The sequence below is a fragment of the Heterocephalus glaber genome, unplaced genomic scaffold, assembly GCF_053883595.1.
Source record: "Heterocephalus glaber isolate CG9 unplaced genomic scaffold, H.glaber_assembly_v1.0 deba00001504, whole genome shotgun sequence".
NCBI classification, from domain to species: domain Eukaryota; kingdom Metazoa; phylum Chordata; class Mammalia; order Rodentia; family Bathyergidae; genus Heterocephalus; species Heterocephalus glaber.
The window spans coordinates 59,167,364-59,180,484 of NW_028258324.1; the positions used below are offsets into that span (position 1 = coordinate 59,167,364).

The following is a 13,121-nucleotide window of genomic DNA, read 5'->3' on the forward strand; positions in this document are numbered from 1 at the left end:
AGTATGCTTTTTCACTGAATAAACGTCGCAGGCTCACCTGCCTTCCATTTCTTTTCTTTTTTTTTCTTTCTGAGACAGGATCCCACTGTGTAGTCCAAGGTGGCCTTGAACTCACAGTGGTCCTCCTGCCTTACCTCTCCAGTGCACTCAGCATGGATTTCTAATCATGGTGGGAAGGAGGTCCTCCCACAGGACGGAAGCCCAACTTGCTGCACAGCTGTCAGAGGCAGGGTTCTCTGTTGCCTCCCACCCTCCTGGACCGCAGAGAGCGAGCACTCACCGAGGGGCAGCGCCTGGGTGAGGTTGGCAGCCGGAGGGTCTGTTTCCGGAGGGCACTGCTCGCAGAAGTCCCAGCAGGACGGGCAAAGCAGGTTCCCGCCATGGATCCAGCCATTCATCTGAATGCTGACGGGGAGGACCTGCCCGGCTCGGCTGCATGGGTACGCTGTGTCCTGCACCCAGACCTTCAGACCTTGAGGAGAACAAGAGATCTGCCAACAGAGGGGAAAAGAAATCAAGTCAGTAAGAGTGTAGGCTTTGAGAATTTTCCTGCACTCTAGGAAAATACACTAAAACTTACTAAAAACATTGGCTATAAACCACAATCTGGGATGTGGGCATTTCTTAACACACAGGAAGTGGGTTAAGCTATTTAGGTTCTAATAAAATTTCATTTTTCACTCTATCATAATAGTTCTTTAGTTTGGGGATTTTTTTGAGGCAGGGCCTCACTATGTAGTCCAGGACGGCCTCAAACTGACCGTGATCCTCCTGCCTCAGCCTCCCAAGTGCTGGGATTACAGGCATGCACCATCAAACAATGAGCCTAGCCACCTGCTCCTCAAACACAAGGTCCCAAGTTTGATCCCCGGTACCAAAAACAATGAGCCTAGCAATTTGAATTCAGACCCCTGAAGCCAAGTTATGAAGAATAACGTTTCTACAGACCCCAGAACCTTGGATATGACAGCTTAAATCTGTCAGCCTTCATGCTCATCACACTACCCACGAGTCACTAGTTTTGTAATCCAAATTTTATTAGTTATGTGAATTATTAAAATAGTGTATATTCATTTGTTTAAAACTACGGCATAGGCTGGGGATGGTGGTAAACACCTGTAATTACAGCACTCAGGAGACTGAGGCAGGAGGATTGCCATGAGTTTGAGGCCAGCCTGAACTACATACTGAGACCCTGACTCAAAAAGCCAGATAAGGGGCCGGGGATTTAGCTCAATGGTTCCGCCACCTGCCTCGCAAGTGCAAGGTCCCGAGTTCAATCCCTGGCACCAAAAAAAAAAAAAAAAAAGCCAGATAAGATAGATAGGCAGGGAGGCAGACAGGCAGGCAGGCAGGCAGACAGACAGACAGACAGACAGCATATGGCATAGAAATGTACACAGTAAAAATTCTTCATCTTTCTCCCTAGCCCAGACCTCCTGTTCAGAAACAAAAATGATCTCAGTGATTTTTCCACACTGGTACAAGTCTCAACTAGAGGGGAACTAGTGAAACAAATTTTAAAAAGTAAACACACGAAAGCTAACTTTTAAAACATTTTAAAATTAATATTTTTTCAAAGTTGTTTTCAACAAAGACTTCGTGATGCTCTGAATTAGGCTACTTCACTCTGAACATCACAGGAACTTCTCTCAGAACAACCTCCAAAGTCTACACCTTTTTTTTTTTTTTTTTCACCTGCTTCTGAATATGTCTGATGGTGGCAGATTGGTCCTTTGCAAAAGATGCAGTTTTTGGAAACAGACCAGAGTTGTCGGGTAAAGGTAGTTGACTAAACTGGTTAATATAAGTTTTAACCCAAAGGTAATGTAAAATACTAAGACTGATTTTCTTAGACAGCTATGCAACCACTCTGAAGGGCAAAAGAGGAGTTCCAAAAGTATATGTGAACAAGAGAGTCATTTTTGAAATAACTCTGTCAGTGAAGTTGAAATATAACACTCATTTGGTAATTTAAATTATAATAAACTATCAGACAACAAACAACAAAGATGGGTGTGGTGTCACAGGCCTGTAATCCTAGAACTTGGGAGGCGGAGGCAGGAGGATTACAAGTTTGAGACCAGTCTGGGCTACGTAGTAAGACCCTGTTTCAAAAACAAAAACCAACAACAAAGTGTGACCTCTTCCACTAGTGTGTCACTCACTGTCCCATATCTAATAAATGTCATCCAGCTTAATGTTAATCATTTTTTTTGGTATTGGGGATCGAACTCAGAACCTTGCGCTTATGAGGCAGGCGCTGGAACCACTAAGCTAAATCCCCGGCCCCCGTAATCATTTTTTTAAAATGTAATCATTCTTTTAAGTAGGAACTGATTGAACATTGTGCTCTGCACTTCTGCCATGCTGCTGTTCTTGCCTGGAGTGGCCGGCCATGGCCTGAACCCCCCAAAACATGGGCCAAGCAAACCTCTCCTTTAAGCTGGGCATGTCAGGCCTTTTGTCCTGGCAGTGGGAAAGCTGACCAACACACCATTTTTGCAACTTTTTTATGAAAATAAGTTAAAAAAAAAAAAATCAAAAACAGCTAATCAAATTTGTTAAATCCAATACATTTTCCCACATCAATGGTCTTGTATTAAATAACAAAGTTAAGTGACAACATTAGGTACAGGGAAGCCAAGTGCACTCAATCTTTGTTGACAGTGTTATAAATCTGTACAAATCCTTCATCATGGTAGAGGTTACAAAAGATTAAGAGCCTGAAAAAATCACTTTTCTATTCTAGCTTCATCTTCTGTAACCCTAACTTCTCCCTTATGGAAACTTATTTCAACACAGTAAAATATGCCCCAGCACTGCATTAAAAAATAAAGTACTGTATGTTAATAAACTTTTTTTGTTTTTTGGGGTTTTTTTTTTTGGTACCGGGGATTGAACTTGGGTCCCTGAACTTGTGAGGCAGGTGGCGGAAACACTGAGCTAAAAATCCCTGGCCCTTAATAAACTTTTTAAATAAACATTTGTTGGTAGTGGTGGTGGAGGTGGCGTTTTTTTCACCACTCTGGAACTGAGAATTGAACCCCAGGCCTTGTGCATGCTGGACAAGTGCTCTAGCACTGACTACATGCCAGCCCTGGAAATACATGTATAAGAGCACTTTTTTTACATGGTGAGAAATGAAAAGGAACACAATATGTAACAAGGAAGTAACTATGAATGACAATATTCTGAAATGATCCTCCATTCTACAGTCATGAGAAATAGTAGGTACTGATACTGGGAACACTCAGAAAAGTGCTCCCCATGAGAAGTACTACATGAGTGCTGGGGATGTAGCTCCGTGGTACTGATCTGGCCTGTTGTAATGGAGGCCTTGGGTTCCATCCCTAGCATCCCAGCATTGAGAAAAAAAAAACAAGCCAAGTGTGGTGGTGGAGGCCTGTAATTCCAGAGCTCTGGGAGGCTGAGGCAGGATGATGAACAGTTTGAGTCCAGCCTGGGAAGTTTAGCAAGATCCTGTCTCAAAATAAAACAGTTTTAGGGGATGGGGGTTTAGTTCAGTGGTTTCGCCGCCTGCCTCTCAAGCGCAAAGTCCCAAGTTCGATCCCTGGTACCAAAAATAAATAATAAAAAAATTAATTAAAAAAACAGTTTTTAAAAAGACCACACTTTAGGGCCAGGGATTTAGCTCAGTGGTGCCACTGCCTGCTCGAAAGCACAAGGACCTGAGTTTGATCCCCAGTACGAAAAACAAAACAAAACAGACCACACTCCTACCCAAAAAACTATTACTAATCAGCAGATGGCTCATCGTTATTATTATTATTATTTTGGGTTTTGAGACAGGGCCTCTCTATGTAGTACAGATTGGGCTTGAACTCAGACTGATCCTCCTGCCTCAGCCTCCTGAGTGCTGGAATCACAGGCGTGCGGCACTGCACCCAGTGATTTATTAATTCTTATAATCCATGCTTTCCTCAGACCTTTTGAAATAAAACTGTACATTTTTTCCATTGCAAAGGGGTATTTGTTCAAGAGCAAAATTACATATTTGCCATTATTTCCTTCCCTAATACTTTTTTTTTTTTTTGTGGCACTGGAGATTGAACTCAGAACCTTGTGCTTTCGAGGCAGGTGGTGGCACCACTAAGCTAAATCCCTAGCCTTTATTTGCCACTATTTCTGTAGGATATATGCCCAGAAGTAAAATTATTATGAAACTTATCAAAAATATATATTTTCAAACAAATGGAAAAAGGTAATCTTTTTTCTCAAAGAAATATGCTGTTTTCACAAAATGCAATCATTTAGAGTAATAATTACATAAAGTATTAATCAGTAAATTATCTGAAGCATACAAATATAATTTAAAGGGCCAGGGATTTAGCTCAGTGGTTCTGTCGCCTGCCTCACAGGCACAAGGATCTGAGTTTGAGCCCCGGTACCAAAAAAACCCAAAAAACAAAAAACCAAAATAAAAAAAATATAATTTTAAGCGTAAAAGCCATATGAAATAAAATTCTGTTATTAACCAACATGGTTTACCTGGTAGCATCCACTCCCCCAGTCTGGGTAACTCAGTTTTCTCTCGCACTTTTCCATGACAAATGCCGATTTCTGAATCAGACAAACGGAATGAGGTCCATACTTTTCAGCACCATAGTTTTTCAAAATTTCTGAAGCAAACCAGAAAAGTGTCCTCAAAAACTGATTTTTAACAAAAGAAACAAGCAGATGAAATAAAAACACTTCATGTTGTATAATTAACAGTTGCTTTAAAAATCAAGCTCATAAATCTAATGAATAATAAAAAAAAAATCAAGCTTGTTTATCAGGGCATGGTGTTGCACACCTGTACTCCCAGCACTCAGGAGGCTGAGATAGGAGTATTGCCAGGAGTTCGAGGCCAGCCTGAGCTACATACAAATGAATTGAAGGCCAGCCTGAACTACATAGCAAGACTGTCTTAAAAAACCAAAATAAATAAACATATAAATAAAATCTATTTTTAAAAATTAAGTTTGTTTAATGGAAAATTTTAAATTAAAAAAATTAATATAAACAAAACTCCGAACTCAAACTGGGTTCTCAAAAACAGAACTAGGGTGAAAAATTACTATACCAGAACCAAGGGGATGAACCTGGGCCCAAAGGGTCTCGGTGAGATACACAGGACTTGGCACTAAGAACCACTAGGCGTCTGGACACTGCCTTCAGAGTCTCAAAACACCAAAAAAAAAAAAAAAAAAAGTAAAACCCAATAAAAGACAACTGTATATTACGAGTTTCCAAGTCTCTGAAAAGCATGGTGATCGGGGTTCAGCTCACTCTGGGCGTGAGGCCTAACCCTGACCCCTCATTCATTACACACTGCATCCTGTCACATCTGCACTCTGTAGACTGCAAAGCGGAAGCATCGCTATGGAGACCGCAGGAAGCAAGGCCTGAAATAGTTCACAGCAAAACGCCAGGACCTCCATCACTGATAGAGCTGGGCATTTCTTCTGCTTGAACGCGGACCTTCTGAGTAGTTACATCTTAAGTCTTTAGGTCATTTATTAAACGGGTGTGTGATGGGAAAAAATGATTAGAAATTCAGTTAAATTTGCCATGTTTAAGAATAAATGGGAAGGAAGGGGATGAAAAAAGAATTATGGGCCAGGGATTTAGCTCAGTGGCACTGCACCCGCTTTGCAAGCACAAGGTCCTGAGTTCCATCCCCGGTACCGGAAAAGAAAAAAAAAATTAAGATGTGTTATGTACATGTACCAACTCCCTATGGTGAATGTAATCATTATGTACTGCAAACACAGACTAATAAAATTTTTAAAAAGAATAAAGGGTCAAATAAATCTATGGAAATTTAAAATTTAAATGAAATGATCTAGTTTGTAATACAGTAGAGAATAAGCTGGAGAGGAGGTAGGGAAGACTAGGTTTAAAATTTTGAAAGGAACAAAAAACAAATTATTGCTTCTTTTTTGGGGGGTGATACTAAGGATTGAACCCAAGACCTTCACACTGAACTACATCCCCAGCCTTTTCTTTTTTTTGTTCTTATTTTTGTATTTTGAGACAGGGACTCATTAGTCATTAAGCTGCTGAGGCTGGGCTCCAACCTGTGATCTCCCTGACTCAGCCTCCCAGAGTGCTGGGATTACAGGTGTGTTCCACCACGCCCACTTAACTTTGCTCTTATTAACATATCAAATCAGGGAGTACTTCTATTTACAAAGATAATTAGTATGAGCTACAACTATTTTTACAGAATACCCTGTGGCCACTGCTTACTCCTTTGATGTCTTATTCAGTTACATGAATCAAGAAAATAAATGACACAGCAATATCTCTTACTAGCCATGGGAAGACAGCATTACCTGAGATCTGAAGACTGACATGTTACTTCTAAATGACATAAAACACACTCTGCCCAGGAGAGGAAAAACTAGGTTCTCTGAGGTCTTTTAATAAAAAGACCCCTGTGCTGGAGGATCTTGCACTGACCCCAATCAACTGTATTTCTTAGCGCCTGGTCACTCACAGTGAAAAATGGTAATAGCTTCGTTACACTGCTTTAAGGTTTTGAGGAAAATCAAATGAGAAGTAATGAAAGTGCTTTCCAGGTGAGGAGCCCTGTGGGTGTGAGGTGAGGCCAGGATTCCAGGCGTGTGCCACACCCTAGGGTGTCTGCCGCCCACACTTTCCCTTTCCAGCAGACACAGCCCTAAGCAGTCAGCGGCCCCACTGTGCAGACGGGGAGCTGGGGTGGGGGGAGCCGGCAGCGTGGCACAGCTGAGCACCTGAGCTCACTTGCCAGGTTCCAGGGACCACACCTCTGCCACGGCTCACGGTGCTCACGGGGGTGGCACCGAGTGTGCAACGCTTTTTGCTACACCGCTAACCTGGCTGATTCTCCAGGATTCTGCAATCCGAGCTGCGCTGATACTCGCCGCTCAGATGCCAGCTGAACTCCTGGCTGAAAGGGCAGTAGTCCGCGATCTCCACCGAGCCACCAAAGCGCTCCAGGTCCTCTGCTGGGACCCCGCCGAGCTCGTCAAAGTACTGCAGAGAAGGGGGACAGGCAGTAAGGCCCAAAGCAGATTACAGCACCCTCGCAGGGCACAGAGACTGATCCAGTTTTCCTCAGAAACTACACAACACAAAGAAGACAACAGGGCAGCTGGCAAGTACTTTGAGGTTGCTATAGAAATAACCAGAGGGCCGGGGATTTAGCTCAGTGGTTTTGCCGCCTGCTGCAAGCGCAAGGACCTGAGTTGATCCCCGGTACCAAAAAAAAAAACCAAAGTAAATTAATCTATGTTATCTATTAGGATGACAAATTTATCGCTTCTCGGCCTTTTGGCTAAGATCAAGTGTAGGATGACAAATCTGATTAATGTTTTAAAAGGATGAAATAGAATTAAACTGAGCAAAATGAAGAATTTTAAGTTGATATGACATAAAGCTAATGTATAGAATTAAGATGCTTTAAAGCTAAAAAGCCAGGCACGGTGATATAAGCCTATAGCGCCAGCTACTGGGGAGGCTGAGGCAGGAGGATCGATTGAGCCCAGGAATTCAAATATAGCCTGGGCAACACAGTGAGATCCTGCCTCAAATAAATAAATAAATAAACAAACACACAAATGTTTTTAGGAGACTTAAATAGATACACTGTTTTGACAATTTTGAAAAAATAAAAACTGGGAAAAAACATGAGATTACATATATAAAATACTTTGAATATCAAAGGATCAAGGTATTATTTATCTTCTGAACAGCCTACTTATTTTTTTAAAGATTTCATATTCACACCAACTTATGAGTTGTAATACTACACCTAGAAATGCATTGTCACACCCTGGTGTCTGAGACACTCTGTGAGGTCATAAACGTGCAGAGTCATTCAGTAGATTTTTTGGTACTGGGTATCGAACTCAGGTCCTTGGACTTTCGAGGCAGGCGGTGGAACCACTGAACTAAATCCCCAGCCCCAGCATTCAGTAGTTGTAAAGAAATGGAGAAATTCCTTAGCTTTTTCTAACATGGAAAACACAAACGGCCTTAGATACTAAAAGGTTTATAAGTAGTAGGGCACAGTGGCTCATGCCTGTAATCCCAACACTCCAAGAGGCTAAGGCAGGAGGATCACAAGTTTGAGGCCAGCCTGGGCAACTCAGTGACTTGAGATCCTGTCTCAAAACAGAAAATAAAAAAAGAGCTGAGGATGTAAGGGTCCAAGTTCCCAGGCTCAATCCCTAGTATAACACACACACACACACACACACACACACACACACACACACACAGAGTTTAAGAGAATTTACCCTCTTATTTCAAAATGGAAAATACTTTCTAAAAACTGATTCTTAAAACTGTGCTAGAATAGCTGGGGATTTACCTCTGTGGCACTGCACCTGCCTTGCAAGCACAAGGTCCTGAGTTTGATCCCTGGTACCCCCCCCAAAACAAAAAACAAACAAACAAACAAAAAACTGTGCTAGAACAAGTGTTACCTGGTACTCTGGCGGCAAAGGCTTAGGGAACTTTTGCAGATTGCACACAGCCACGGCCCTCTGGTCCTGCCTGCAGGTCAGCTGTAGCGGGCTGCTCCTGAGTGTATCACAGTAAGGGCTCAGCGCCTGGCCCCTGCAGCACACAAAGGCACGCACCGTGGCATCAACACCAAGGAAAACACCACAGGCCGACTGTTGAGCTCATCTTTCAATTACAATTTCAGAACAGTACACTTGATAGCCTGTAGTAAATTGCTGACTCAGGTTATAAAGTTGTTTTTCTTTTTGAGACAGGGTCTTACTATGTAGCCCAGGATGGCCTTGAACTTGCAGTGATTCTCCTGCCTCAGCCTCCCAGAGTGCTGGGATTATACTTGTGCGTCACCACCCCCAGCTCAAACTGGTAATTTAGAATAAAAATTGCACCAATGCCATAACAGGAATGTCATAAATGAGGGCCAGCATTCCTAAGCAACAGAAATCCTAATAAAAGAGAACCTATAAAATTATGATAGTATCACTGGTGTTCTTCTTCTACCACACGTTTGTTAAGGGGAAAAGTCTATTTTGGTTGTATTTTAGGGAAGACCAATCCTTGTCTAATTTGAATTTCCAAAACATCTGGGCTGGGGATGCAGCTCTGCGGTCACGTTTGCCCCGCATCTGTGAGATGTGCAAGAACCTGGCTTTAATACCCAGGGCTAAGAAAGAAAGAAAGAAAGAGTTCAAACTAAAAAGTGAAACAAACAAAAAAACACTGAAAAATTTAAGTGATTTAAGCATCACAAGTTCAAGTTCAGCCTGGGCAAATTAATCATTTAGCAAGATCCTATCTTGAAATAAAAAATATAAAAGGGCTGGGAAGGTAGCTCAGGGCTAAGGCCCTGGGTTGAATTCCTAGTACCACCAAACAAGCAGACAAATTAGTGACTTATAAAGTCCCAAAGTTGGAGCTGTTCAAGGCTCCTGCCCTGGACCTGCCTGCAGGGACAGAAATGTCGAGGTCTGCATCGTCGGACACAGCTGCCGCTAACCAGCCACAGCTATTAACTTTTCAAATGGGACTTATTAGCGCTACTTGATTAAACTGTAAAATTAAATCCACACCCACAACCAATGGCCCTGTATGGGCCGAGGCAGCTTAGGGTGAATGTTGAAGGATCTCAGTGGAGAAGCTGCTTCAACACAGGACCAAGACCGGGGATGCAGCCCACCCGCAGGGCGAGTGCCTAGCATATGTGGCCTGGGCCAGATCCCGGGCCCTTGCTCGGAGGGTGTGCGGACTCAAGAGACTCCAGCAGGCCAGCCAGTTAACCCACACCATTCCCTGCCACCAGGAGCCGAGGCACAGCTGACAGCACAGAAGTTAAGCTGCAGCCCTGTCCCAGGAGTTCACTGGGATCCCAGGAGACTCAGGGACACAGCCAGAGGGGCCTGTGGCACCAGAGATGCCTCTGTCCTGTATGAATCCTGCACTTCAACCCTCAGGTGTGGGACACTGAATGTGCAGGACAGGGGCTGGCAAGCTCAATCCCGGCCGAGAATCCTACCTAGGAACCGCTTTCTTTTTTTGCTTTTTTTTCTTTTCTCCCCTCCCCTCCCCTCCTCTCCTCTCTCTTTTCTTTCCTTCCTTCCTTCCTTTTCTTTTCTTTCTTTTCTTTTGAGACGGGATCTCCTTATGTAGTCTAGGCTGGCCTTGAATTCACGGCGATTCTGCCTCAGCCTCTTGAGTGCTGGGATTTCAGGCATAGGACCTGCTTTCTGTGTGCTTGGTTTTTCCACAACTTTTTTTTACCTTTTCCCAGTGCCAGGGATGGAACCCAGGGCCTCGAGTATGTTACACAAATGCTCTACCACTAAAGTATAACCCGAACACAGCCATACTGTCCACATCTCCTGCCATGCAGAAGTAGAATTGGGTGGCTGTAACAAATATTCTAACAACTCTCAAACGCTAAAATATTTACTAGATTTTTTTTTTTTTGGTACCAGGGATAGAACTCAGGTCCTTGCACTTGCGCAGCAGGCGGCAAAACCACTGAGCTAAATCCCTGGCCCTAGATGTTTTTCTTTTTTACCAACAAAAGTTTGCTGACCATTGGCTTCTGACTTAAAGGACAGGAGACCAGCTGAGCATGATGGCACACACCTACTGTCTCCCAGCACTCAGGAAGCTGAGGCAGGAGGGTCACAGAGTTTGAGGCCAAGCTGGCCTACACAGTTGAGTTTAAGACTAGCCTGAATTGGGCCAGGGATTTAGCTCAGTGGCACTGCGCCTGCCTTGCAAGCGCAAGGTCCCGAGTTCAATCAGTCTCAGCCCACCAATTTCAAGATGCCTGCGTGCTGGGGTGACCGAGGGCTGTGCTACTCAAAGGAGGGCAGCGCGGGGACCAGTGAGCAGAGCCACACACCCACTGACCTCTGGGGACAGAGGCACAAAGGCCACTTGCAGGAGCACAGCCAGCCTTCTCAGGAGCGGGCAGGCACAGCCAGGCACCCTCACAAGAAGTATGAGCCACACTAGCAGCGCAACATGGGTCATACACTCAAATACAAAGTGGAAAACTGTAAAACTTTTTTGGGGCAGTGCTGGGGATCAAATCAGCACCTTGTACAATGCTAGACATTAGCAATGAGCTGTACCCTCAGCCTATTATGAACTCTGAAAAAAATCTAAGAAAATTTTGAGATGTAGGGCTTGCCAAAGAGTTACGAGACTTAACATTAAAAACTTAATTCAGCCACACTTCATGGTACACGCCTGTAATTGTAGCATTTGGGAGGCTGAGTCAGGAAGGTTGCAGGTTCTATAGCAGCCTGGAGCACAAAGTAAGACTCTGTTAAAAATATAATTCAAGGGCCAGGGATTTAGCTCAGTGGTTTCACCGCCTACTGCACAGGCGCAAGGACCTGAGTTTGATCCCCGGTACCGAACCCTCTTCCAAAAAAATATAATTCATAAAGGACAAACTGGTAACTTGGACATCATTAAAACTAAAAACATTTGCTTTACAAAATCCCCTAGTAAAAAGATAAAAAGACATGTTACAGACAGGAAAAAATACAGTGGACCCTTGAGTTACTACCAGCCTGACATATGAACAACTTGGGTTATGACTGGAATTTTAGTTTTTAACTTATGACTAAAGTCTTGAGTTATGACCCGAATGCCAGCTGCTTGTGCTTCCAGATGGTCTCAGATACAGATTTAACCCTTACAGAACTCTGGAAGGAGCATTACAACATCCTTCCTGTGTGGGGTTAACTGAGAAATCCTGGGCCAATGTCTCTCTCTAAGGACACAGATCTGCCTGTACACAGGAGAGAGACTTTGAAGGCTGTGTAGAGGGGCCTGAGCCTTCAACTGACCAACTTAAGTTACAACCAGACCTCAGGAATGAATTGATTTTGTAAGTCAAGGGTCCATTGTACTTGCAAAACTACATATCTGAGTCAGGTATGGTGGTGCATACCTGTAACCTCCAATACTTAGGAAGTTGAGGCAGGAGGATTGCAAATCTAAACCTAGCCTGGGCAACTTAGTGAGACCCTATATCAAAAATAATAAGTAAAGCCGGGGATTTAGCTCAGTGGTTCCACCGCCTGCCTTGCAAGCACAAAGTCCCGAGTTTGATCCCTGGTACCAAAGAGATAAACAAATAAATAAAAATAAAAAATAAAATAAAAAGTAAAAAGGAATGCAGATGTAGCTCAGTAGTAACACACAGCTGGGTCTAATACATGCACCCGCGTGTGCACACACACACACATGCACGACAAGAACTAGAATCTAGAATATATAAAAACACTCAAAACACACTCGTAAAAAGCAAACAGTCCAATTAAAAAGTGGCTTAACACATGAGACAATTCACCAAAGAGGACATGCAGAAGGCAAATAAGCACCTGAAAAGATGTTCAACACAATAACCTTTAAGGAAAGGCAAATTAAAAATCTCAGAGTTCCTATGAGAAGAGCTAAAACAAAAACACAGATGCTGGAAAGGCGTGAAGAGACCACCATGCCACGGTGCAGCGAGAACTTGGAATGGTACAATGTTTTGGAAAAAGTCTGGGAGGTTTCTCACAAACTGAATCTGCAGCTAAGGCATGGGCCAGCTGCTGCCCTCCCAGACATCTCTCTTGTGGGAATGAAGATTTATGTTCACACCACATCCTGGACACAAATGTCTACAGCCATTTCATTCCCAACAGCCCCAAACTGGAAACAGCCCAGACATCCCTCACTGCGTGAATGTTTAAACAAACTCAGAAGTTTACATACAATATTCATATCCAGCTTGAAATGTGTATGACATTTCTAATTAACATTTCTGAAATGACGAAATTACAGACAGAGAGAGAGAACAAGGAATGCTTTCCACGGTTAAGGACGGGCTGCGTTGGGAGGGAAATGGTGCAGCCACAAAGGGACACAGATCCGATATATCAGTGTCAGCGTCCCCATCAGGATGCTTCATGACAGCTTTGCAAAATGTACTTAGGAAAATCAATGTACTGAGATATATTTAACTTTTTATGTGGAGAGCACTGTTGTAAAAAATACAGATTCCATATATTTGCTAAACATGCATAAGTGTCCCTAACATATGTCCTTCCCAAACTTGGATACTATTG

General features: G+C 43.2%; 1 protein-coding gene across 13 annotated transcripts in view; it reads right to left on the bottom strand.

Moving 5' to 3' along the window:
• Lmln (leishmanolysin like peptidase) overlaps positions 1-13,121 on the bottom strand; it is a 59,860-nt gene that overhangs the window by 11,128 nt on the left and 35,611 nt on the right. For 12 of the 13 annotated variants that reach the window (XR_015440999.1, XM_087186623.1, XM_087186624.1 and 9 more), the window contains 3 exons: positions 8,484-8,616; positions 6,870-7,029; positions 281-491 (listed from right to left, as the gene is read on the bottom strand). Coding sequence is in view for 12 of the 13 variants with exons in the window: in XM_087186623.1 (XP_087042749.1) it covers positions 281-491; positions 6,870-7,029; positions 8,484-8,616 (504 nt within the window). In the remaining variant the exon portion in view is untranslated. Of the gene's footprint in view, positions 1-280; positions 492-4,512; positions 4,644-6,869; positions 7,030-8,483; positions 8,617-13,121 lie in introns of all 13 variants that reach the window. The other variant, XM_004834662.4, reaches the window with a different exon arrangement.